Source organism: Naegleria fowleri (genome assembly GCF_008403515.1).
Source record: "Naegleria fowleri strain ATCC 30894 chromosome Unknown tig16, whole genome shotgun sequence".
Classification (NCBI taxonomy): domain Eukaryota; phylum Heterolobosea; class Eutetramitea; order Acrasida; family Naegleriidae; genus Naegleria; species Naegleria fowleri.
This window is the reverse complement of record NW_025407948.1, coordinates 148,062-172,471: the sequence shown is the minus strand read 5'-3', so window position 1 is coordinate 172,471 and position 24,410 is coordinate 148,062. Positions and strand designations below refer to the sequence as shown.

The following is a 24,410-nucleotide window of genomic DNA, read 5'->3' as shown; positions in this document are numbered from 1 at the left end:
ATCACCCACCTTTTGGTTTGACCGCTGGTTAATCATATTGTTAATAACAGATCAAAACTGGTCAAGTTATGTGAATGACAGCCAAATTCCTTGTTCATCTGCCCTCACCTGTCAAACTCAAAACCATTCACCATCAAAAAATTGACACCACAGAGCGATCCTTGAGACAAGCAGGTCCTCATCATCATCTTTGTAAAATCACCCAATCTTCATTAAATCCTTCTTCTAACACATCCAAACAAACAAACACAACATCATCATGTTTGGTTCCAAAAGGAAGGAATCCTCCTCCAAGAGTGCTCCATCTCTCACTCCCCAACAACAACTTTCCATCCAATCGGGTGCTTCCAACAGCAATGTTTCCTCTCCTCTCTCTTCCTCTCCACAAGTCTCTTCAAGTGGTAGTGGTGGTGCTGCTGCTACTGCGAGTATGTTCTCATTGCCTTTGAATGGTGGTCTTGTTGGACAGCAACAACAACAACAACAACACTTACCCACGGCACAACAATCCATTGCAGCACTTCAGAAGGAACAACAAGATCGATTGCAACACATGCTCTCTTCCATGGGAGAGGATGAAGTGAACCAGGAATTTGCAGACATGTTACTCGAGATGGGTGTTCCTGAAAATATTAGGAGAAAACAATTAACGACCAAGAATGTACAGGAAAAATTGAGGTAAGTCATGATGTGTTGTTTTCACAAGAATCACCATATCTCTTCATATTGACTCGTCATATTGATTTACATTTAAATATATATATTGAATATTGAATGAATGGGTGTTGAATGAATTTCAATATGTGAACTGTTGAATGGTAATGTCTGTTCATACGTTGATCATCATTCACGACTTTTGGAACGATCACACAACCACCTTGTTGTGAAATCATCCTTTGCATATCATCATTGCTGACACTCCTCCTCACTTCACACACCATAGACGGTTGTATCACTTTAAATATCACTCCACAAATAACAATGAAGAGCAACAACAAGATCAAGACACTCCTTCAATTCTTCTCTCTGCTTGGGAAAAACATGATTATGACATTATGAGATTGGCTCGTATTCGTGAACTCTTGTTGGATAAACCAATTCGATGGGTCAATCAATTCATCATGCAAGGAGGTATCAAACAATTAATTCATTGTCTCAACTCTACCAATATTCTCTCAAGAAAAGGTGAACGAGATGAATTGATGGATATGGAAAATGTAACTGCTGTAGAGAATGAACCAGAAAGTGCTGACGCTTACTCAGATGCAGGTGGTGAATATGGCACATCGCATTTAATATCAAACATGTCACATTCCAATCTTTCATCCTACAATAATCAGGACCAAACGTCGACACCAACTAATTTGGTGGATCAAGACAGCCCACAACCATCAACCAATCAAGTAGCCACAGTTGAAGATCTTGAAAAACAATCTCTCTGTATTGAAGCATTGAAAGCACTTCTCAATACCAATGTTGGTATCGAGGAATTTCTTGCAGAAAAAGACGCCATGAAAAATTTAGTGTTAATTCTCGATACACCCAATATTGATGCAGCATGTGACATTTTACAAATTTTAACAGTCCTGGCAAGTTGGGCAAGTCATGGTTTTAGTTTGGTTGTGAGCGCTTTGAGTCACTACAGACTTGTGAAAAGAGAAAAGGCAAGATTTTACGATATTATTAATCGTATGAAAACGACCAAGAATTTGAAATATTCCTTCTTTGCCTTACTCTTGTTTACCACATTACTTGAAAAATCACCTGATGAAGGTACAAAATCACTCTTCAAGAAGGAATTTAGAAACCTTAAAGTTGGAGAAGCAACTGCCGAATTGAAAAAGGAAGTTTTGGAAAGATCGATCGAGTCCATGAATGACCCAGAAGCTCAACAGCTCTTATACGACTTGAATATTCAAATTGAACTCTTCGATGAAGATGTGAGTATTTGTCAACCCGAATTCTTAGAGAATGATCTCTCCGACTCGGTCAATGTTGTGAAATTATTGAAACAAAAATTGAGTAGCGCCGAAGATGAAACTCTCAGAAACATGCTCCACGAATTACTCACTGAAATGATCATTTACAACTCAATTTCAATTGATAAGAGTCAGACGGAACAACAAGTGGCTGAAAATTGGAGTAAGATTCGAAAACTTGTCGATCAAGGTTTGGCACCCAAACGAGCTGAAGAAAATTCTAAAATTACCACTGAGAAGGAGAAACAACTCTCAGACAGAGTCAAGACCCAACAATTCCAAATTAACAACTTGCAGTCAGAACGTGATTCCCTTCTTCAAGAATATGAACAGAAAATTGAACAAGCGATCAAGCGTATGGAAGAGTACGAAAAGAAAATTTCCGGATTTGAGGAAGAAAAAGCTCAATATTTGAAGGAAATTGAAGAAAAGATTTCCACTGTTAAGAATGAATTATCCACCGTGGAGAAGGAACGTGACAGCAAGCAAGAAACTCTAAAGTCGATCAAGAATGAACTTGTGAAAATCAATGAAGAAATTGAGACCATCAAGAATGAAGTCTTCTCACGAAAAACCAACAATGAACAATTCCAAAATGCTAAAAAGATTTTAGACGATAAGAAGAAACACTACTCACAAGAAGAGGAGCGAGTTGAAAAGTTGATTGCATCGACCCAACAAAAAATTGAAAAACTCAAGAAACAAGAAAAGCAATTAACAGAAGAACGTGACGAATTGAAAAAGAATCCACCCACAATGGAGGATCCAACCTTAGCATCTACAACAACTACCACTCACACGAATATTCCACCACCTCCACCAGGTATGGGTAATGTTCCTCCACCACCTCCTGGCATGGGTGGCAATATTCCACCACCACCACCAGGTATGGGTGGCCAAGATGCTTTTGTTCCTCCTCCTATTGGTTTTGGAAATGTTCCTCCACCACCTCCTGGCATGGGTGGTGTGCCTCCTCCACCAGGTATGGATGGTGTTCCTCCTCCTCCTCTAGGCTCAGATTCAGGATTTGTCCCACCACCACCTCCTGGCATGGGTGGCAGTATTCCACCACCTCCTCCTGGCATGGGTGGTGTGCCTCCTCCACCAGGAATGGGTGGCGTTCCCCCTCCACCTCCTGGTATGGGCGGTGGCGTTCCCCCTCCACCAGGAATGGGTGGTGTGCCTCCTCCACCAGGTGGTGGTATTCCAATACCTCCAGGTATGAGTGGTGGTGTTCCAATGCCACCAGGTTTCGTTCCAGGTGTGCCAGGTGTTCCCATGATGGGTCGTGGTAAGCCAGCCGACATGTTACCCTCTCTCCCAAGTAAGGCTCCAAAAGAAACCACTCGTCAAGTTCACTTTGATGCTATCAATAAGAACAATCTCTCTAAAACTATCTTTATTAAGAAGAATATTGCACAAGAAACCAATGAAATTATTGAAATGTTTGATTTGGATGATATTACATCGGCCTTCTCCACACAAAAGAAAGACACTGGTGACAAATCCGATCAGTTACCAAAAGAAAAGAAGAAGGAAGTCAAATCATTGCTGGATCCAAAACGTAGTTATGCAGTCTCACTTCAATTAGGTTCCATTCGAGGTGTTTCCTATGAACAACTTCGAAAGGCCATTATAGAGATGGATGAAAGTGTTGTAACAGCCGATAATATTTTGACCATTAAGCAAATTGCTCCAGAACAAGAAGAATGTGATACTGTGATGGGTTACGATGGTCCCATGGATGAGTTGGCTGAACCTGACAAGTTCTTCCGTGTGATGAATGGCATTCCGAATCTCATTGGACGATTAGATTCTTGGTCCTTTAAACTCCGTTTTCCAGAAATGGTTTCTAAAATTCGTCCAGATATTGAAAACATGATACTAGGATGTAAAGAGGCAAGAGAAAGTGAAAAATTTATGGAAGTGTTAGCAGTGATTCTGACTTTTGGTAACTTTTTGAACGGACAACAAAAGAGAAAAGTATCCTATGGTTTCAAATTGAAATCACTCCAGAAATTAGCAGATACTAAATCAGGTGATGGTAAAACGAGCTTGTTGCAATATATTGTAGATTTCATTGCAGAAAAGAAGAAACATTTGATGGATTTTGATACTCAGTTAACACATATTCAACCTGCCACACGTGTCTTGGTTGGAAGTATTGATGATGATATTAGTGAATTGAAAAAGTGTCATTCACAACTTGTTCAACAAATTGAAAAAGCAAGAAATAATCCATTCGAAGGGGACATGTTCATTGAAAAGATGGAAGAATTTGAAAAGAAGGTCGTTGGTGCTCTTGAAATAATTGAAGAAAAGTTCAAAGCCATGAAGGCTGAAATTGATGAACTTGCCAAAGCATTTGACGAGAGAAGTGAAGATTTACAGAAAGAACCTGACAAGTTCTTGGCACTCATTGATCAATTCATTCAACAATTCAAACAAGCAAATGAAAAGAATGAACAAGCCAAGAAGGCAGAAGAAAAGAAAAAGAAAGCTGAAGAAGAAAAGCTCAAGAAGGAAGCTGCCAAACAGCAATTGAAGATCAATGCTGCCAAACAGAAATTGGACACTCTTAAAAACAAATCTACACTTGCAGAAGGTCGAGGAGCCATGGATGACAAGATGCAACAACTCAAATCTGCAGCAGCTACACGACTTGGTGTCACCCTTAAGAGAGGTGGTGTTCGAGGAGGTGGCAATGACGATTTAGAAGGAGGTGGCAATGTCGATAGCAGTTCTCTGAATAGTGCTCTATTAGGTCTCAGAAAGTAATGTATGACGATAACACTTAAACACTTTTATTTAATTGTTTGTTCTCATAAACCGTGGAATGATTTTCTCGATTCATCTAGATTGAAATTCGAAACTATCAACAACAATTTCAAATCGTGTGAGCATTCATCGGAGACTGTTTCAATGAATGCATGAGAAATGCAGTTCATGTCTTCTCTTTTTCTTCTGCACGTTCAATCAGAGAATGAAACAACAGCAAAATCAGAACGAAAAAAAACAACAAAAAAAATGCCCAATGATGACGAAGTGGTAAAATTCCGTGACTATGATTACCGATCAAATTCGAATGTGGTCTTAACAACAAAGAGAAAGAAGAGACCACAGAATGAAGAACCAACAGGAGAGCCGGAAACATTGGCCGGAAGGGAATTACAAAAGATGGGTTCTCGAGTTGAGTTTTCAAAACCTCCTTCATCAAAACTTGCATCAAAAAAGAAAAAGGTGAAAATAGTAGCATCATCATCAGCAAAGAAAAAGAAATCAATCCTGGATATTGATATTGATCAAGGACACTATAATCCAAAAACAGACGAAACTAGAGTGGCGTACGAGTTAATTTTGGGCCATATCCAGCCATACCTAGGAGACGTCGATCATGAAACTCTGCGCGGAGCAGTAGATGAGATTCTAACAATATTTAATGATGAATCTCTTTCGGATCGTCAAAAACAAGAGGAAATTACTCAAATCTTAACATCAATTCCCGATGATGAATACGCTAAACTTTTGCAACTTTCGAAACGTATCACTGACTTTTCAGTGAGTGAAATCAATGAAGAAGGAGCTGATAAATTAGATGAAGAAGGTATTGCAATTGTGTCTTCCGATGAAGAGGAAGAAGATGATACTGAGGGTATTAAAGACCAACTTGTTGACTATGTCGTATCGTCCGATGAAGAGGAAGAACCACTTGATGAACAGCCAACTATTGTTGAGTCAGCTGTATCACGAATGGAGGATGAAGAAGACAAAGATGCTGTCGACATTCATTCCATTGATGCATACTGGCTTCAAAGAGAATTGTCTCACTACTACAGCGATTCTAACGAAGCACAGAAATTATCTAATGATGTCTTTGAAATATTGGCAGGCTCAGATGACGAGCATGAAATCGAAAATCAACTAGTTCAAGTTTTAGAATATGACAAAATTGATTTGGTTCAAAAATTGATGAAAAATCGATTAAGAATTGTCTATTGTATCAAACTTCAAAAAGTCTCCAGTGAAGAAGAACGATCACGAATTGAGAAGGAAATGATGACAAATGATACTCTTATCTCCATTTTGGAAAAGTTGAAAGGAACAAAGATATCTTCAGTAGCCTCCAGCAAAAAAGCAGCCACTTCCGCTCGAACGGCAATGGATGTCGACACTGACACTGAATACAAATGGAAAGGAGAACGTATCATTAATTTGGAGAGTTTGGCATTTGAAGAAGGTAACCATTTGATGAGCAATAAGGACTTTACCCTGCCAAACACTGCCGTGACTGCTCAACTCAAGGGTTACGAACAAATTTCCATCCCATATGCTGCTCCTACCACAAAGAGTGCCAATAGAGTGGATAAATTAATTGAAATTAAGTCACTACCAGAATGGACTCATCCTGCTTTCCCAAATATGGTCACTCTCAATGCAGTGCAAAGCAGAATTTTCAACTCTGCATTTTACTCACCAGAAAATTTGTTAATCTGTGCTCCTACAGGTGCTGGTAAGACAGTAGTTGCTGTTTTAACAATGCTTCATGAAATTGGACTGCACATGACTGAAAGCTTTGATGCATTGCAAGACAAAGATTTCAAGATGGTTTATATTGCTCCCATGAAAGCTCTCGTACAAGAAGTTGTTGGAAATTTAACAGAACGATTAAGTTCTTACGGTATTACTGTTCAAGAGTTAACTGGTGACAGAAATATGACCAAACAACAGATCGATGAAACTCAAATCATTGTCACAACACCTGAAAAATGGGATATTGTGACAAGAAAGTCAGGAGATAGAACCTACGTTGAAAAGGTAAAATTAATCATCATTGATGAAATTCACTTATTGCATGACGAGAGAGGCCCAGTCTTGGAATCGATAGTAGCTCGTACCATTCGCCAACAAGAAGCCACCAGACAAATGATTAGGTTAGTTGGTTTGAGCGCTACTCTTCCAAACTATAAGGATGTTGCCACATTCTTGAGAGTGAAGCCTGAAAATTTATTTTATTTCGACAGCAGTTTCAGACCTTGTCCTCTTGATCAACAGTACATTGGAGTTACTGAAAAGAAACCATTCAAAAGACACAAGTTAATGAACGAGATTGTGTACAATAAGGTGGTCGAAATTGCTGGCAAGCATCAAATTATTGTTTTTGTGCACTCTCGTAAAGATACCTACAAGACTGCTAAAGCACTGCGAGATATGGCCATTGAGAACGATACCATCAGCAAGTTTGTCAAGCAAGGAACTGCAACCTATGAAATTTTGAAAGAAGCAACCAAAAATGACGCACAAGGTACAGAACTTAAAGAGTTATTACCTTATGGTATTGGCATTCACCACGCTGGTATGTCGAGAAATGATCGTACTCTTGTTGAGGACTTGTTTGACGATGAACGTCTCCAAGTTTTGGTCAGTACAGCCACATTGGCTTGGGGTGTCAACCTTCCTGCTCGAAGAGTTATTATCAAAGGTACACAAGTGTACAGTCCAGAGAAGGGAGATTGGACAGAATTAAGTGCTTTGGATGTTATGCAAATGATTGGTCGTGCTGGTAGATATCCTCGTGACAACAGAGGTGAGGGTATTATTATTACTACTCAATCTCACTTGCAGTACTATCTCGCCTTACTGAACCAACAACTTCCAATAGAAAGTCAGTTTATTAAGAGCCTCCCTGATAATCTTAATGCTGAAATCGTTCTGGGAACGGTTCAAAACATTGATGAGGCAGTGATGTGGCTTGGTTACACGTATCTGCATGTAAGAATGTTACGAAACCCTCTACTTTATGGAATCACCAAGGAAGATGCGGAACACGACAAGAATCTATTGCAGTGGAGAAGAGGTTTGATATATTCTGCTGCTCTTTCTCTGGAGAAGAATGGCCTCATTAAATTCGACAAGAGATCTGGAGAATTCCAAGCGACTGATCTTGGTAGAGTGGCAAGTCATTACTATGTAACTCACAAATCCATTGCCACTTTCAACAGCAATTTAAAACCAAATTTGAGCGATATTGAATTATTTAGACTTTTTTCTCTATCTGATGAATTTTCTCACATGACCGTTCGTCAGGAAGAAAAGCTCGAATTATCCAAACTCACCCAAAGCGTTCCAGTACCCATTAAGGAAGCACCAGATGATCCCTCTGCAAAAGTTAACGTTTTATTGCAGGCCTACATTTCGAGACTTCATTTAACTGGATTCGCTCTAGTTGCTGATATGACTTATATTACACAAAGTGCTGCTCGTATTGCACGTGCTCTCTTTGAAATTATTCTAAATCGAGGTTGGGCTCAACTCACTCACAAAGTACTAAATCTGGCCAAAATGATTGAGCATAGAATGTGGTACACTCAAACTCCACTAAGACAATTCCCTAAAATCGAACAAACCATTCTCAAACAACTAGAAGGAAAGAATACTCTCTGGGAAAGACTTTATGACTATACACCAGCAGAATTAGGAAGATTGGTACATCACACACAACGAGGAAAAGATCTTTACAAGTATATCCATCAATTCCCCCGTTTAGATCTTACTGCCAGTGTCCAACCCATTACTCCAAGCACTTTGAGAGTTGATTTAACAATATCTCCAGACTTCCAGTACAATGTTGATATTCATGGTGCAGCTCAAATGTTCTGGATTATTGTTGAAGATGTTGACGGAGAGGTCATTTTGCATCATGAACCATTCATTCTAAAGAAAAAAGTATGCAGAGGATGACCATTATGTTAGTTTCACAGTACCACTCTACGAGCCACTTCCACCTCACTATTTTATTAAGATTGTTTCCGATAGATGGTTACACTCTGAGCAAACATTACCAATTTCTTTCAGACATTTGATCCTACCACAAAAAGCTCCTCCAACAACAGAATTATTAGATTTACCACCGCTCGAGTTGTCAGCACTTAAAAACGAAGCATACGAAAAGTTATTGGGCCAAGTTATCACAAAATTCAACCCAATTCAAACACAAGTGTTCAGATCTGTGTATCAAAGTGATGACAGTGTTCTCATTGCGGCACCTGGAGGTAGTGGCAAATCGTTATGTGCTGTTTTGGCAATAATGAAACTATTTGCTGATGATGCATCAGCCAAATGCATTTATATTGCTCCTATTGAATCTGTCGCTGCTAAGAAACGGAAAAAGTGGCTTTCCTTTTTTGAAAAGATTGGAAAGACTGTGGTAACCTTAACTGGAAATTTAGCCAAGGACTTGGTGAGCATGGAGAATGGTGATATCATTGTCTCTACTCCCGAAGTGTTTGACATGTTTTCTAGAAAATGGAAGACAAGAAAGTCCTTGTCCAGTGTTAAGCTTGTTGTTGCAGACGAGCTTCACATGATTGGAGGCGAGGTTGGACCAATTCTTGAAGTAGTAATTTCTCGTGTGCGCTACATGTCCGAACAACTTCAAAGTAATATTAGAATTCTTGGTTTGAGCGCTTCTGTGTTAAATGCCAAAGATATCGGTGACTGGATTGGAGCCAAGAAAGGCAATGTCTTTAACTTCCACCCAAGATATAGAAGCATTCCTTTGGAAATTAATATTCAAGGTTTTACTCAAAGTACTTACAATGCCATGCAAATTGCCATGATTAGACCCACCTACAAAGCCATCAAGCAAAAGTCAGGTGGCAAACCAACCATTGTCTTTACCTCCTCAGCAAGACAAGCCACTTTCATTTGTTCTGAACTTGTTGTCAATCTTACCAACGACACAAACGAGAAGGAATTTGTCGGTGATGCCGCTGCTATTGATGCTGTGATTGGACATGTAGAAAGTGCTAATTTGCGTGAATTTTTACCTTACGGAATTGCATTCTATCATGAAACGGTTTCTGATACAGACAAATCAATCGTGGAAAATCTCTACAATTCTGGTGCAGTGAAAGTTCTTGTTGTGACATATTCAATGTGCTGGGGTATGGCAATGAAATCTAAATTATTAATCATTATGGGAACGGAATATTACAATGGAAAAGAACATAGATATGCTGACTACTCTATCATTGATATGGTACAAATGATGAGTAGAGCTGGCAGACCTGGAATTGACAAAGATTCTACTTGTTACATTTTCTGTAAAGCTTCCAAGAAGGACTACTTTTTGAAATTCCTTTATGAACCTTTCCCTGTTGAGTCACACTTGGATCACTTCCTTTATGATCCAATCAATGCTGAAGTTGCAGCTAAAGTTATCGAGAAAAAACAATCTGCTGTGGATTATTTGACATGGACATTCCTCTATCGAAGAATTCGAAAGAATCCAAACTATTACAATTTGAGTGGAACTACCAAACTTCACCTCTCTGATTACTTGTCTGAACTTGTAGAAACCACCCTCGAAGAATTACAAAAATGTAATTGTATCCTTGTTGAGGAAGAGGAAATCACTGCTATGAATCTGGGTACTATCGCATCCCATTACTATGTGAAACATTCCACTATTGAAATTTATAGCACCTCTATCAATGTCAAGACCAAACTGAGAGGTCTATTGGAGGTATTGAGTTACTCGACTGAATTTGAACAATTACCAATACGACAAAAAGAAAATCACATTCTACGAAAACTAGCAGCTCATGTTCCTCTTAAAATTGAAAAACCTAGCTACAACCAAGTTCCAACCAAAGTGAATATTATTCTTCAGTCACACTTCTCTAGAACCAAACTCACACCTGCAATGGAAAAGGATAAGAAATCGGTGCTTGTCACTTCAACAAAGCTTTTGAGAGCCATGGTAGATGTGATTGGTAATGAAGGATTTTTGAGTCCTGCTCTCGCAGCTATGGAATTATCACAAATGATTACTCAGGCTGTGTGGGATAAAGATCCATATCTCATGCAATTACCTCATTTCACAAAGGAGCTTTGTAAGCGATGTGAAGAAAAGGGAATTCATACCATTTTCGATTTAATTAATATGGAAGACGATGAAAGAAATCAATTACTTGGTCTAACGGATGAACAAATGGTGGATGTTGCAAAGAGTTTGAATAGATATCCCAATATTGAATTGGCACAAGAGATTGTTACACCCAGTGAGGACATTACAGCCAAGTCAACTGTCACTCTTGCAGTTCGGTTTGATGCCGACGAAGTTGGAGACGAACCAGTTTATGCTCCTTATTATCCCGAAGAAAAAACAGAAGAGTGGTGGATTGTTATTGGGGATCCTGCCAGTAATGAAATCAAATCCATTAAGCGTTTGCCCATTAAGAAATCATGCGAAACTATGGTGAAATTCCTTGCTCCAAACAAGCCAGGAAAGTACGAATACAAGTTGTACTTTATGTGCGACTCTTACACTGGCTGTGACCAAGAATACCCAATCTCCTTTACTGTTTTAGAGGGAGAGGAGAGTGAAGGTGAAATGAGTGATGAAGAGGCATAAATATATTCATGTTGTTGAAGTTACACATGAGGATACTCGATTGAACACAAATATATTCATGTTATTTATTTTGAAAAAACCATGTTCACTCTTTCTGGCATAACCTATCACAAGCTCTAAGCAGGGATTTGACCTTAGACTTCCTGCTAACTTTATTGCTTGGTATTAGTCACGTCATACGAAATGAACGATCCATCTTTGGTTCCAATCAACAAAATGTTATTGTATGCTAGAGTCATATAGGTAGCATAGTTATTTGGGTCCAAATTTAACAGGGTTCCTCTTGGAAGAAAAGCAACTCCTCCCCACACTGAAATTTCTCCATTTGTGTGAGCAACAAATATGTATTTTCCATCAGGACTATAACAAACAGCTGAAAGATCTTTCCACTCTTTAGAGCTCCTTCTGCTGAATGACTTTCCAGATAAAGCAACCACATGCACAACAGTGCCGTATTTGATGAGTATTTCAGTTGGTCTTTTTGGATGAACAGTCATGTAAGGAAGAGAAGCACTTTGTGGTATATCGGGCTCATATTTGAAAATGCTGTTGGAGTCAATTTTTCCCTCTTTCCATTCCACTCGGAAAACTTTTCCATTTCTCATTAAGATATATCTGACAGGGTCATCGAAAGCAGCTTTCAAAATCATAACAACAGGACTATTGTCAATATTTCCCAATTTTGTAATAGATTTGGCCTTAATGTCGGCCAACCCAAGATCACCTGTGGCAGTACCAAGAAGTGGACAAGCTGTATCTCCTTGCATCAAAATACTTGTGATTGTTACATCAAAAGAATAAGGATAATGCTTGTCAGATTCTAGTTTCAAAAGGAGAAGCTTATTTTTGTTGGCAATCTCAATGAATATAGGGTTCACAGCAAATGTTATGGCAGGCGAAATTTCACTCTCTCCCATGTGAACAAATTCGGCTAGCTTTTCAGGTGGTACGCAATTCTTCATTTCTTGAAAATTCGATATGTGGAAAGCTTTAAACAGCAACTGCTTATCCTTTTCGCCTCCTATAATTGAGGTGACAAGGGCCTTAGGTGGAACATTAGTTGATCCAGAGTGTATCGAAATTTCATAAATTGGAGAGTCAAATACCTTAAGCTCATTCAATTTGCTAATTGAAAAAATGCGTTCCGGTTGCTTTTGTGTTAAAGAAGCACTGGATGCATCCTTTGAAGATGTCATATCGATTTGAGGTGAAGCTTCTGATCTTTCAGAAGATGACACGTGAGAGAATTTCTTTTTCTTACTTCTTGGACCAGAATATTCAGACCATATTGAGGTCGTTGTCGCTTCCACAGTCATATTTTTGGAGGTATTGATGAGCTTGGTTGGATGATAGTCGAACACGTATTGCAAAGAATTAAGAAGAGCAGCGTGATCGAGTTTCTCGAATTTTGTTGGAATATCTGGCTTATCTCTACAAAAGTGATCCTCAATACTTTCCAAATCTTTGGTGACCACCTCGGCACACTTACCGATCACCATTTCCCGAGAAATGACACTTGAAAGCTTCTCAAATTTTAACAAATCACCATACTTAAGCTTTGCTTCTTGATCGTAGAGCCCCATGTTTTCCATCTCTGTGATTAGTTTCATCGCTCTTGCTGTTTCACCCTTCAACATTAGACATGGAAAATAGGCATAAAAGATCCTACGCATGACTGTATTATATTCGGCTTCACGAAGGAAATTTTTGCAATTGGACAAGTAAGCGATTGCCCTTTCAAACTCTCCAGCCTGTATGAGCTTGATGAGTCTTTTCTTATTGAAAAGATTTAGAGCAATTTCAAAGCTGTTTTTCAAATGCAGGTATGCAGTCATCGGGAAATAAAGTCATCATCGGAAAGATGATCATCATGGGCCGATCAACAAACACAATGACACAACCGTGGGGACCAATTTTTCATTATAGAAAGAGATGAATTCACCATGACTAAACGAACTTACCCTTCTAAAGACTTTGAAAATCCTCTCTCATACATGTAATGAAATATAAAAGCATCAACGTGATTTACGGTAGAAGTCTCGGGAGATGACTGTTTAAACAAACGATTCCGAACATCTTCTGACATTACATGGTAATGTGTGGATGAAGCAGTTGAAGAAGTCGTGCCATCGGAAGAAGTTGGATGGTCTGTGGAAGGATTTGAGGAGCTCATTCACAAATTTTTTTGTTTGTTGCAAATTTATTTCTTTTCCATGTCGCTTCTGAACCTTTGCGTCATTCAAGGATGCACCTTGGATCAGAGATTTCATCCAAAACAAAATGTGAATATTCCACCTCAACAACAACAACTTGAGTGTTTGAATTGTTGTAGAAGAGGGTTAAGTGAAGGGCCGATGAGAGGTTCTTTTAACTTTTCGCCGATCTTGCTGTTTTTCTCCCCAGTGACAACAAAAAGTAAACAATTTCGCGAAATTTATAAAGGCCCAGCAAAAAAAAATGTACGTCTTCTCTCCTCTCTTGCAAGGCATACAAACGATGGCCACTATTTCAACAGCAACAACAACAACAACTCCACATTCATCAACAGCAGAAACCCCCCTCACCGAGAATGCTTCATCATTTTCTTCTTCCGAATTGATCTATCTGGATTACAATGCTACCACTCCGATTCATCCGGTAGTGGGACAAACAATGATTCCCTACATTACGACTCACTTTGGAAATCCCTCTTCATCTCATCAGTATGGAGTAATTACCAAGAAGGCTGTAACTCATGCCAGAATTCAAGTTTCTCAATTATTAAATTGCTATCCGGAGGAAATAATATTTACAAGTGGTGGAACGGAATCCAATAATTATGCAATCAAAGGTGTTGTGGAAACAGCCTTACTTCGACGATCGGAGATGATGATGAACGTATCAAACAAGAATGAAAATAATAATTTGGAACAAGGCTCTTTATCACCACTTGTACATTGTATAAGTTCAAAAATCGAACATCCATCTGTATTGGAAGTTTTTAAATACTTGGAACAACGATATAGAGGTCTTGTTGAAATTACCTATTGTGGAGTGGATGGTGATGGAGTAATTAATTTGGACGAATTGAGAAATGCATTGAGAAAGGAAACTGTTTTGGTGAGTGTGATGCACTCCAATAACGAAGTAGGCACTCTACAACCCATCAAAGAAATTGGAAGAATTATTCGCAATTTTGAAAAAACAAATGAAATGCAAAAACATTCCATCCTTTTACATACGGATGCTGCTCAAAGCATTGGAAAAATACTAATTTCTCTTTACGACAAACAAATATTTTCACATGTGGACGATGAAGAGAAGGGAACTAAGATTCCCATTGATAGGAGCAATATGAAAAAAGATCTCTACAAATTGAACGAAAATTATGTCAGTGACTTGTTCGGGGATGACGATGAAAACGACAATATCACACCAGTTCATTTATTGTCAGTATGCACTCACAAATTTTATGGGCCAAAAGGAGTTGGTGCCTTGTTTGTACGAAAAAATTGTGGAATTCAACTTCAAAAACAAATGCATGGAGCTGGTGTTCATGAGAAAGGTTTTCGATCAGGTACTGAGAATGTCATTGAGGTTGTCGGTTTGGGAAAAGCTTGTGAATTGTGCTTAGTCGAGATGATTACCAGAGTGACACACATGAAAAATACAAGAGACTTACTTCATAGAGGATTATTGGACCGGCTACAACATCGAATCTTGTTAAAGTTGAATGGCCACGCAGAAAAACGACTTCCTAACACTCTCAATATTTCCTTCGCAGGTCTTGAGGCAAACACAATTTTAGACGATATTTCACAACAAGTAGCTGCCAGTGCCGGTGCTGCTTGTCACTCTACTCCACCTACAGACGATGGAGAAGAAAGAAAGTCCGCTAAGAAAATTGTTATTTCACAAATTCTCGAAGAAATGGGTGTGGATGTTAATATAGGTATGGGCACCATTCGATTTTCAACAGGAATCCATTTAACGGAGGAACAAGTCAAGAGAGCAATTGATATTATTTCAGAATCGGTGCTTAGAATGACTCCAGAAACTCTTTCTATGACTCACAACAAGATGATCAACGCTTCTCATAGTACTACAGAACAACATGCCACATCTCACACTATGAGCCATTCTTCTGCCCTTGTAGGATCATTGGTCCAATCGAACTTGAATAATTTGGATGCAACGAGAAATACCGAGAAAGTTTTATTGCCCACACCGACTTTGGAAGTCAAACTAACTAGTACTACTCATGGACTTGGTTGTGGATGTAAAATTCGAGCTCAAACACTCTCAAGCATACTGAAAAATCTCCCAATTCAACCTTTGGATCCCAATGTATTGGTTGGAACCGAGACAAACGATGACTGTGGAGTTTACAAATTGAATTCAGAACAAGCTCTTTGTTTAACAGTTGACTTTTTCACGCCCATTGTGGATTCACCAAAGGATTTTGGAGCAATTGCTTGTGCAAATGCTCTTTCAGATGTGTATGCTATGGGAGGAGAATGCAAAGTTGCTCTAAATATTGTAGCTTTCCCTGTGAAACGATTACCTTTAGAGATTTTACAACAAATTCTTGAGGGAGCACAAATGAAAGCAAATGAAGCAGGTGTGACAATCATTGGTGGACACAGGTATGTCATTTTATCAAAAATTACAAAACTAGAATCTAATGTGAAAATATCATACTTGCAATATGAACAGCATTGAGGATAATGAACCAAAATTTGGAATGTGTGTCACAGGTGTTGTTCATCCTGACAAGGTTTGGAAAAATGTTGGATCCAAACCAGGAGACGTTTTGATTCTTACAAAACCAATTGGAACTGGTATCATTACCACTGGCTTAAAGAAGAACATGATCAAAAGCAGTGACGAGAGTGCCAAAAAGTGTGTGGAATGGATGTCCACACTCAACAAAAAATCTTCAGAAATTTTGAGAGGAAAATACAGGGAGGAGCAACACGATGTGTCCTACACCATTCATGGTTGCACAGGTAAGTGATTGAAATTGCTGATCCTTATAACCTTGAGTGAACAACAATACTATTCTCGGTATTTGTAGATGTGACTGGCTTTGGCTTACTAGGTCACCTCAAAGAAATGATGTCACTATCAGAATGTGGCGAGGAGAGAATATATGCAGAAATTGACTCTTCCATGGTGCCGATCATGGAGAATGTTTATGATTTGGTGCTATCCGATGTTATTCCTGGTGGAACTGTGAACAATATGAATTTTGTCTCAACAGTCACCAAATATGAAGATTCTGTGAGCTCAATTCATAGAACCATTTTGAATGATGCTCAAACCAGCGGAGGATTGCTGTTCTCTGTGCCATCGCATGAAGTTGAAGAAATAAGAAAAGATTTTAGGAATCAAAATGTGGAAATGTGGATTATTGGCTGTGTAAAAGCACATCAAGACTCTCGGTCCTCATTTTCCATTAGAGTTGTCTAGTTGCTCAACAATAATAATTATTTCATATTTTCTACTTTAATGGAAATAATTCATAATAATTGTTGTTTTTATCTCTTTGGAGGCCTTATCACTTGCTTTTTGACTTTTTGTGGTACAAGATCCATGAGTAAGGTTGGATCTTTCATCATGAGTTCGCTAACCTTCTTTGGGTCCTTCATGACAGTTGAACCCATCTTACTCATTACACTTTTGATTTTTTCAAACATTTTCAGCATTTTGTTAATCTCTGTAATGTCTACTTTAGCTTTTTTAGCTAAATCTAATCTTCTTGCACTTGAGGATTGCAAAAGCAATGGTTGTAATTTCTCTTGTTCGGACATGTGACTGATAATTCCTTCATGAGCATCAAAGAACGATAAATCCATACTGTCCAATCTTTCTCTAAATTTTCCAATCATGCTTTCTGGAAGATAGCTTGCCATATTCTTTAAAGAGCCCATCTTTTTCATTGTACTAATGTGCTCAAGATAGTCCTTAAAGGTGTATGCACCCTTACTGTATTGAGCAATTTTAGCTTGTGCTTGAGAGGCATCCATATTCATAGCCTCTTTGGCTTTGTTAGCAAGAGTCATAATGTCACCAACACCTAAAATTCTCTTTGCTAAACTTTGTGGATCAAAAATTTCCAGGTCATCCATTTTCTCTCCCACACCGATATATTTCACACTCAATCCTACCACTTTTTTCATACTGATTGCACAACCACCACTACTTGTACCGTCCATTCGTGTAAGAATAATACCTGTGAGCCCAACACGATCATGAAATTGAGTTGCAATGTTCACAGCATCATTACCAAGCATAGAGTCAGCTACCAATAAGGTTTCATTAGGTGTCACAATTATTCGTAATTCTTCCAATTCTTTCATGAGTTCTTCGTCGATATGCATACGACCAGCTGTATCGAAAATTATAGTATCAAAATGTTCTCCGTTTGGACCTACATATTGCATGGCTCTTTGTGCAATTTCAATAGGCATTTGACCCGCAATGATTGGCAAAGATTCCACTTGAATTTGGCGAGCAAGAGTTTCGAGCTGAGTTTGAGCAGCAGGACGATACGTGTCCAACGATACCAACAAAACTTTTCTATTTTCTTTTCTTTTCAGTTGAAGAGCTAACTTGGCACTCGTAGTCGTTTTACCAGAACCTTGAATACCAGTGACCATAATGACTGATCGTTGTTCGCTTGCTTTGTTCAATTGCAATGGTTCAATATGACCCCCTAACAATTCCGACAATCGATCCATAACCAACAAATAAACAGTGGCAGATTTTGGTAATTCCTCTGCTTTTTGATTTGGTCCTAGCCATTTGGCAATACGAGAAATAGTCTTGGCAATCTTTCCGCCTGCTTCCGATGACGATAACTGAGGTTCCTGTGCTTGAACAATTGCAACGCCGATAGCATCTTCAGTAACTTCCTTGATGAACGATGTAACTACAGATTCAGCAACATCCGCATCCAATAATGCTACTCTCACTTTTTGCATAGCCTCTTCAACATCTTCCTTGGTAAGAGTTTTCTTTTTTAAGAGGGAACTAAAAGCATTGGACATGTTTGAAGTGAGGTTTGAGAATAAACCATATCGGGTTTGAGAGGTATGATAATTTCTACTACTCGAGTTTTCCAAGGTTGATGTTGTTGATGCTGTCAGTAATGAGGATGGATGATTCCGATGACGACCATTGTTGAGAAATAAATTATTGAAATAATAACTACTATCATTCATAGAATGGATTGAAAATTTTGATGCATTCATTTGTGTATGAATACATGAACTACGGAGTGAGGATGAAGCCGATGATAATACCAGTGTTTTCTGCAACGATGAGTAACCCGATATCATCACAGAAAGATTTAACGCTTGTTTGAGTGCTCTCATTTTTTTTCGCTTTTTTATTGAAAATTCTGTTCCTTTGTGTTCTTGTGAACGCTTGAGCGTTCTATTTAACAAGTCCTGATAGGCTAAGAAATGATGTGAGTTTGTGGATATGTAATGATTTGTAAATTGATCGAGAAGTGTCAAATGTTTGCTCCAGAAATTTCTTGAGAGAATTAAGCCAAATTCAGGCATTGATTCCATAATTTCCCATTTCATTTTGCAACAAAGGCAAGGGAAGAATGGGGTGTGGCTCTCATTGAATGTTCATAAGTTCAGTCTCGTAAGGTTGAAGGAAAACATTGTAGAGATTTAAGGTTCACATTAGTTGTTTTTCTTCACATTCGAGTTTCAACAACTGAGTGATTGAGGCTTTCACCTTGTTATCTTAAAATTTCAAAATATTATTGATGCTGTTTCTTCAATTTGCTCCTTAAGTTCAAAATTAGATCTAGATGATTTTATTGCGTTCACAGACGACTTTAATTCGTACAAAGTTGGCAGAGTTCATCGATGTATGGGGGCAAATGTATTAGTTGCTGCTTTTGAACATAATGAAAAGGGAGAATTTATAGATAATGGTCACAAATGTTCACATTACTGGATCCGAAATTTTTTATTCCTCATCACTGGAAAAGGTGATTTCATGTCCTGTTATGTTTGAACATTAAGAGAAGTTTGAACAAGCCCAGCCTGAGAAAATTATTTAACTCATTGATTTGGCATAAAAATCTTATTTTATACATTCAATAGGTCATGAATTGATGTGAGGGCTTGGATACTTGTGAAATAAATAATTTCCAACTCGAGAGGCATGTTGTTGACTCCTTTGAGGTTGATGGAGGTGTATACTGATACTTTTCAGGGCTAAAATATTCCACTGATGTCTTGTTGTTACTGATCATGTAGATCTGGACTCCTGTCATAAATGTGACAAATGCAAAGATTAAACCTGATAAGCAAAAATTTCCTAAATTCAATAAGAAAAAGAACACTGTTGAAACTTTCAAAATTGGATCAAAATTTCTAAGAAATTCTTGTAACTCCAATGAACGTGCATCTCTCCATAGCTCTGCAACAGTTTTTCCATACATGATGGCCGTTCGTTTCTTTGACTCTAATTCATAAGCCAAATTAAAGCTGTGTGTCACTTCATGTATGCATAGATAAAACAAATACAAAACCAAACACAAGCATATGGCTGTTTGAATGATCATGGCAATTAAAAAAAGTATAAACACAAGTTGATTCTTCTCACCCACACAATTCGAAATCCATAAACAATGATGGTCATATTTAGCGGTTCTGTGACCACATCTTGAACAAAATTTTGAGCGAATGGGAAGCTCTGGCTGTAGAGGAGGTTTTGATGCATTAGATGCTTCTGATTTTTCTGATTCGGTATTGTTCGTGGGAGTTGTACTAATTGTTGCTGTATCCTGAGAAGCATTAGTTGAAGGAGTATCATTATCCTTCTCATCATCGTCTTGTGAAATTTTTTTACCTTCTCTCTTTCTTAGGGTGTACTGAGACTTGGTGGCACTTGTTGGCGAGTTATCATTTGTTTGAGAGTTGTAATCCTCGTGGGTTGTTTTGCATGAATGAGATTTGCATTCTTCATTAGAAGTATCAACTTGAATTGCATCCTTTCTTGAAATATATCCAATTCGTTTCTCGTCTCCCTCTACAAATATTCGTCCTGGATTCGACCGCTTGCAATATTCATAGCTTGCATAACTCAAGAACCAACATAAATAATACATCCAAAAAACCCAACTAGCATTACTAAAATTCAAATGCTCGAAGTTCTGTGTTCCCAAACTCGAGTAAATTTCAAGAAGCGGATATTTGCGAGAAGGACTCGATGAATTCTCAAAAATTCCAAATAAATCAATCCAGTAATAACTAATCACCAGAGGCATCACAGCCATATAGAAAAAACCCAATAAAATTAATAAATAAACCATTGTTTCTAAATCTCTATTATATCTCATATTCTTTTCCTTTTTAATTCTCTTTTTTTCTTCTTCCGATTTGGAAGAGTCTTCCTGATCCTCCTGGTCATCTTCATTACATATGGCATATCCTGGACACCAACGATATCTGCAACACAACAAATTACATCCGAGCCTACATGTGGCGTCGCATAGTTTGTCCCACAAAATCAAACAACAATCCTCAACGCCACAAAACAAGCACATTACCAATTTTTAAATATTTTTTTTAAATTGGCGATGATAGAAATTCATTTTCAATAGGTATCGCAGTTTAAGGAGAACACCGTTGTTAGTATTATATCTATGAATTCTTTTTTCACAAACGAAACCAAACCAAACATGCTTGGCGTTATTCAAGAATTGCACGATCCTTGTCTCTGCACACGGAGGAGAATATGCATGTCTACATTAATGCTTCCTTATGGCTTTAGGGTCGGAAGTTTGGATTTTAGAAATTCCAAACTTTTCACTCGGTCGCTCAAATTGTTTTTTCAATCGTGCGCACGAATTGTGTGGAAGGTGAACAATAGAAAACGCCATCATCGCAATACGGCTCTACCAACAAAAAAAAACAAGAAAAATACCTAACAATCTCAACAACAACAACAGAACCCACCTGACTCGCCACTCTCTAGAATGTCCAAACAAGAATTTAAATTGTTCTCCTCATTAACTCTCGGAAGCGATGGAAATCATGAGGGTTTCAAATTGAAACACCGTGTGGTCTTGGCACCATTAACAAGATGTAGGGCTGTCGTTGGTGATTGCGAACATACAGAGCATGGAATCACCTATTACCAACAACGAACCTCGGAAGGAGGCCTCATCATCTCTGAAGCTACCCAGATAACACCACAAGGACAAGGCTATCCAGCCACTCCTGGCATTTACTCAAAGGCTCAAATTGAGTCTTGGAAGAAAATTACAGATGCTGTCCATCAAAAGGGCGGAATCATTGCTTGTCAATTGTGGCATGTTGGGCGAGTGAGATGGGCCGACTCAGTGAGTAGCTCTTCAGTGCCTTTGGGAGAAAACGCAACCGATTTGAAAACCATGCAACAAGTCCCTGCTGAAGCTCCGAGAGCATTGAGTGTTGAAGAAATTAAACAAGTGGTAGAGCAGTATGGTGTTGCAGCCAAGAATGCTATTGAGGCTGGTTTTGGTAAGTTATGGCTGGGTCACGAGTTGTGTTTGTGTATATTCCTTACCTTGGTTATTATTTGATTGAATTTACTTTTTTCATATGACGCTAATGCTCTGCTGAATCAACTGTATAACTTGAATCGTTGTGCGTCCTTCTCATCAACATCTTCTCATTCCATTGCACAGACCTTGTGGAGCTTCATGCAGCGAATGGATATCTTATTGATCAGTTCTTGCAAGATGGAGTCAACAAGAGAACCGACGAATACGGAGGATCTATCGAGAATCGAATTCGCTTCTTGAAAGAAGTCGTTGAATCTGTTCTGAAGCACCTCAATAACGAGTCCTATCGTGTCGGTGTTAGAATTAGCCCTTCCGGAGTGTTTAACAACATGTCTGACTCGAACCCTCAAGAATTGTTTACTGAGGTGACCAAATTATTGAACAATTACAACTTAGCATATTTGCATGTGATTGAGCCAAGAGCCAACTTGGTCTATTCCAAGGCAGCTGAAGAAGTAGAAGCCGTCAGCGCTGTAGCATGCAAGCAATTGAGACAATACTTTAAAGGACCAATTATTGCCGCTGGAGGATTTAACAGACAAACAGCCATTGATATTGTTGAATCAGGAGATGCTGACCTGGTTGCTTTTGGCCGTTACTTTATTTCAAACCCTGATTTGCCCTTGAGATTAGAAAAGAATTTGCCACTAAGTCGATACAATAGAGACACGTTTTATTATTCTTCGGATTTGGTGACAGGATATACAAATTATCCCTTCTACTCGGAAGAACAATAATTACACATTGAATGAAAGGAGTGAGTGCTGGACCAGAGCGACATCAAAAAGTCTCAACAACCGCACTCAATAAGCAATTCCAGAAAATTCTAATATCAGAATGACTTTGTTTACGTCATACATCATTAAAAAACATGTTGATTTTGAATGTTTAAAACTTGCACCATCCACGCGAGCATTCGTGGGGTTCATGAAGTTTCGCTCTAGTGGATTCGCCTGAAACCTTTTTAGTAAAATAAGCGAGTCCGAAAAAAATTGTCACCTCTAGCCTTAATGAACTCAAGAATCCTCTATTGTGCTGTGTTTGCTTCGCTCGTGGTGTTGGCCAACTTTTTGTGTACTGTCGAGGTGGTCGAAAGCAGAAAACACTTGAATAGATTACCTCGCCTCAATATTGCCAAACAATCGTTTGGTGTGAGTGGTTTGAGTGCGGGTGCCTTTATGGCCGTACAATTTCAAGTGGCCTTCTCCAAATCTATTTGTGGAGCAGGTGTGATTGCTGGTGGTCCATTCTTTGTAAGTAGTGTAGAAGTGATGCACGTTTTATTAAAACAACATACAACACAATTGTTGGGCTGGAATGAATGGATGTTGTCAAAACGATTCGTAGTGCTCCTTCGGTAATGTATTGATTGCCCTTAATCAATGTATGAGAATGCCCGAAATGATCGATTTGGTAGGTTTAGGTTATTATCATCTTGTGAAGAGAGTCTTAAATCCTCCTTATGAATTCACCTCGATACGTGTCCGAATGAACATGGAATGGGGTATAAATGTTTTTATAATTTTTTATATATGGCCATCATCATCATCAAACAGTCCCTTATCAATGATATCGTTGAAGGCATGAAATTGGATAATCTCATTGATGATACCTCCAATTTGAGAAATCATCGCATGTATCTCTTCTCTGGTTTGGAAGATGTGATGGTTGTTCAGGGTGTAATGAAAAAGCTCCATCAACAACTCACCCAATACTTTAACATGAGCAACATTGTTGCCGATTGGAATGTCCCAGCTGAACATGCCATGATCACCAACGATTACGGCAATGTTTGTAATTACCTCGGAGAGCCTTGGATTAATAATTGTGGATTGGACAGTGCTGGTAAGGTCCTGAATGTCGTGATGGGAGCCACTCTAAAGAATGGCAGTAGCTATGTGGATGACAATTTGTATACCTTCTCTCAAACAGGAAATTACTCAGCGTTGAGTTTTGATGATAAGGGTTATGTCTATATTCCAACGGCTTGTCACGGAGGACGTGTTCAATGTGCTGCTCATTTGGTCTTCCATGGATGTAATCAAGGTGCAAGATACATTGGAGAGACCTTTGTGATTCATTCTGGATACTTGAAACATGCAGAGGCTAATAATATTATCATGCTATTCCCTCAAGTGAAGAAGGAAGGTATTATTGAGCCTAATCCTCAAGGATGTTTCGATTGGTTTGCCTATACAGGACTTGACTTTGCAACAAAGAAGGGTGTTCAAATGAGAGCAATTGCAAACATGATGACTGATTTGGGTGTTCAAATTTACTGAGGTAACTGTTATGTTCAACTCTGTAATAAATAAATATACAAGGTGCCAGTTTGACTTTAGACAGCGGTACAAATAAGAACTTTAAGATTTATTACAAGTTTGATATATTTTAGTAGTAAAACTACAGTGAGTAGTTGGTGGTGACGTTTTGTTTCGGTTGTGAATGGAGATTTGAA

The 24,410-nt window shown here is 38.6% G+C and overlaps 8 protein-coding genes across 8 annotated transcripts; 5 read left to right on the top strand and 3 right to left on the bottom strand.

The window, feature by feature from the left end:
* Positions 1-259: 259 nt before the first annotated feature.
* On the top strand, positions 260-4,757 carry FDP41_012709 (uncharacterized protein; the record flags this gene model as incomplete). The annotated part of the gene is made up of 2 exons (XM_044703258.1): positions 260-678; positions 944-4,757. The coding sequence occupies 2 exons, from the start codon at positions 260-262 to the stop codon at positions 4,755-4,757; spliced, it is 4,233 nt and encodes a 1,410-aa protein (XP_044565634.1).
* A 249-nt stretch (positions 4,758-5,006) lies between these two features.
* On the top strand, positions 5,007-11,394 carry FDP41_012708 (uncharacterized protein; the record flags this gene model as incomplete). Its single annotated transcript, XM_044703257.1, has 2 exons — positions 5,007-8,702; positions 8,779-11,394. The coding sequence occupies 2 exons, from the start codon at positions 5,007-5,009 to the stop codon at positions 11,392-11,394; spliced, it is 6,312 nt and encodes a 2,103-aa protein (XP_044565633.1).
* A 152-nt stretch (positions 11,395-11,546) lies between these two features.
* FDP41_012707 (uncharacterized protein) lies at positions 11,547-13,567 on the bottom strand (the record flags this gene model as incomplete). Its single annotated transcript, XM_044703256.1, has 2 exons — positions 11,547-13,200; positions 13,356-13,567. 2 exons carry the CDS (start codon positions 13,565-13,567, stop codon positions 11,547-11,549), a joined length of 1,866 nt encoding a protein of 621 aa, XP_044565632.1.
* Positions 13,568-13,851: 284 nt separating this feature from the next.
* Positions 13,852-16,845, top strand: FDP41_012706 (uncharacterized protein; the record flags this gene model as incomplete). The annotated part of the gene is made up of 3 exons (XM_044703255.1): positions 13,852-16,019; positions 16,090-16,382; positions 16,451-16,845. 3 exons carry the CDS (start codon positions 13,852-13,854, stop codon positions 16,843-16,845), a joined length of 2,856 nt encoding a protein of 951 aa, XP_044565631.1.
* Positions 16,846-16,913: 68 nt separating this feature from the next.
* Positions 16,914-18,752, bottom strand: FDP41_012705 (uncharacterized protein; the record flags this gene model as incomplete). Its single annotated transcript, XM_044703254.1, has 1 exon — positions 16,914-18,752. The coding sequence occupies one exon, from the start codon at positions 18,750-18,752 to the stop codon at positions 16,914-16,916; it is 1,839 nt and encodes a 612-aa protein (XP_044565630.1).
* Positions 18,753-19,495: 743 nt separating this feature from the next.
* On the bottom strand, positions 19,496-20,950 carry FDP41_012704 (uncharacterized protein; the record flags this gene model as incomplete). Its single annotated transcript, XM_044703253.1, has 1 exon — positions 19,496-20,950. The coding sequence occupies one exon, from the start codon at positions 20,948-20,950 to the stop codon at positions 19,496-19,498; it is 1,455 nt and encodes a 484-aa protein (XP_044565629.1).
* A 432-nt stretch (positions 20,951-21,382) lies between these two features.
* On the top strand, positions 21,383-22,689 carry FDP41_012703 (uncharacterized protein; the record flags this gene model as incomplete). The annotated part of the gene is made up of 2 exons (XM_044703252.1): positions 21,383-21,908; positions 22,076-22,689. 2 exons carry the CDS (start codon positions 21,383-21,385, stop codon positions 22,687-22,689), a joined length of 1,140 nt encoding a protein of 379 aa, XP_044565628.1.
* A 273-nt stretch (positions 22,690-22,962) lies between these two features.
* FDP41_012702 (uncharacterized protein) lies at positions 22,963-24,234 on the top strand (the record flags this gene model as incomplete). The annotated part of the gene is made up of 3 exons (XM_044703251.1): positions 22,963-23,205; positions 23,300-23,365; positions 23,509-24,234. 3 exons carry the CDS (start codon positions 22,963-22,965, stop codon positions 24,232-24,234), a joined length of 1,035 nt encoding a protein of 344 aa, XP_044565627.1.
* Positions 24,235-24,410: the final 176 nt, after the last annotated feature.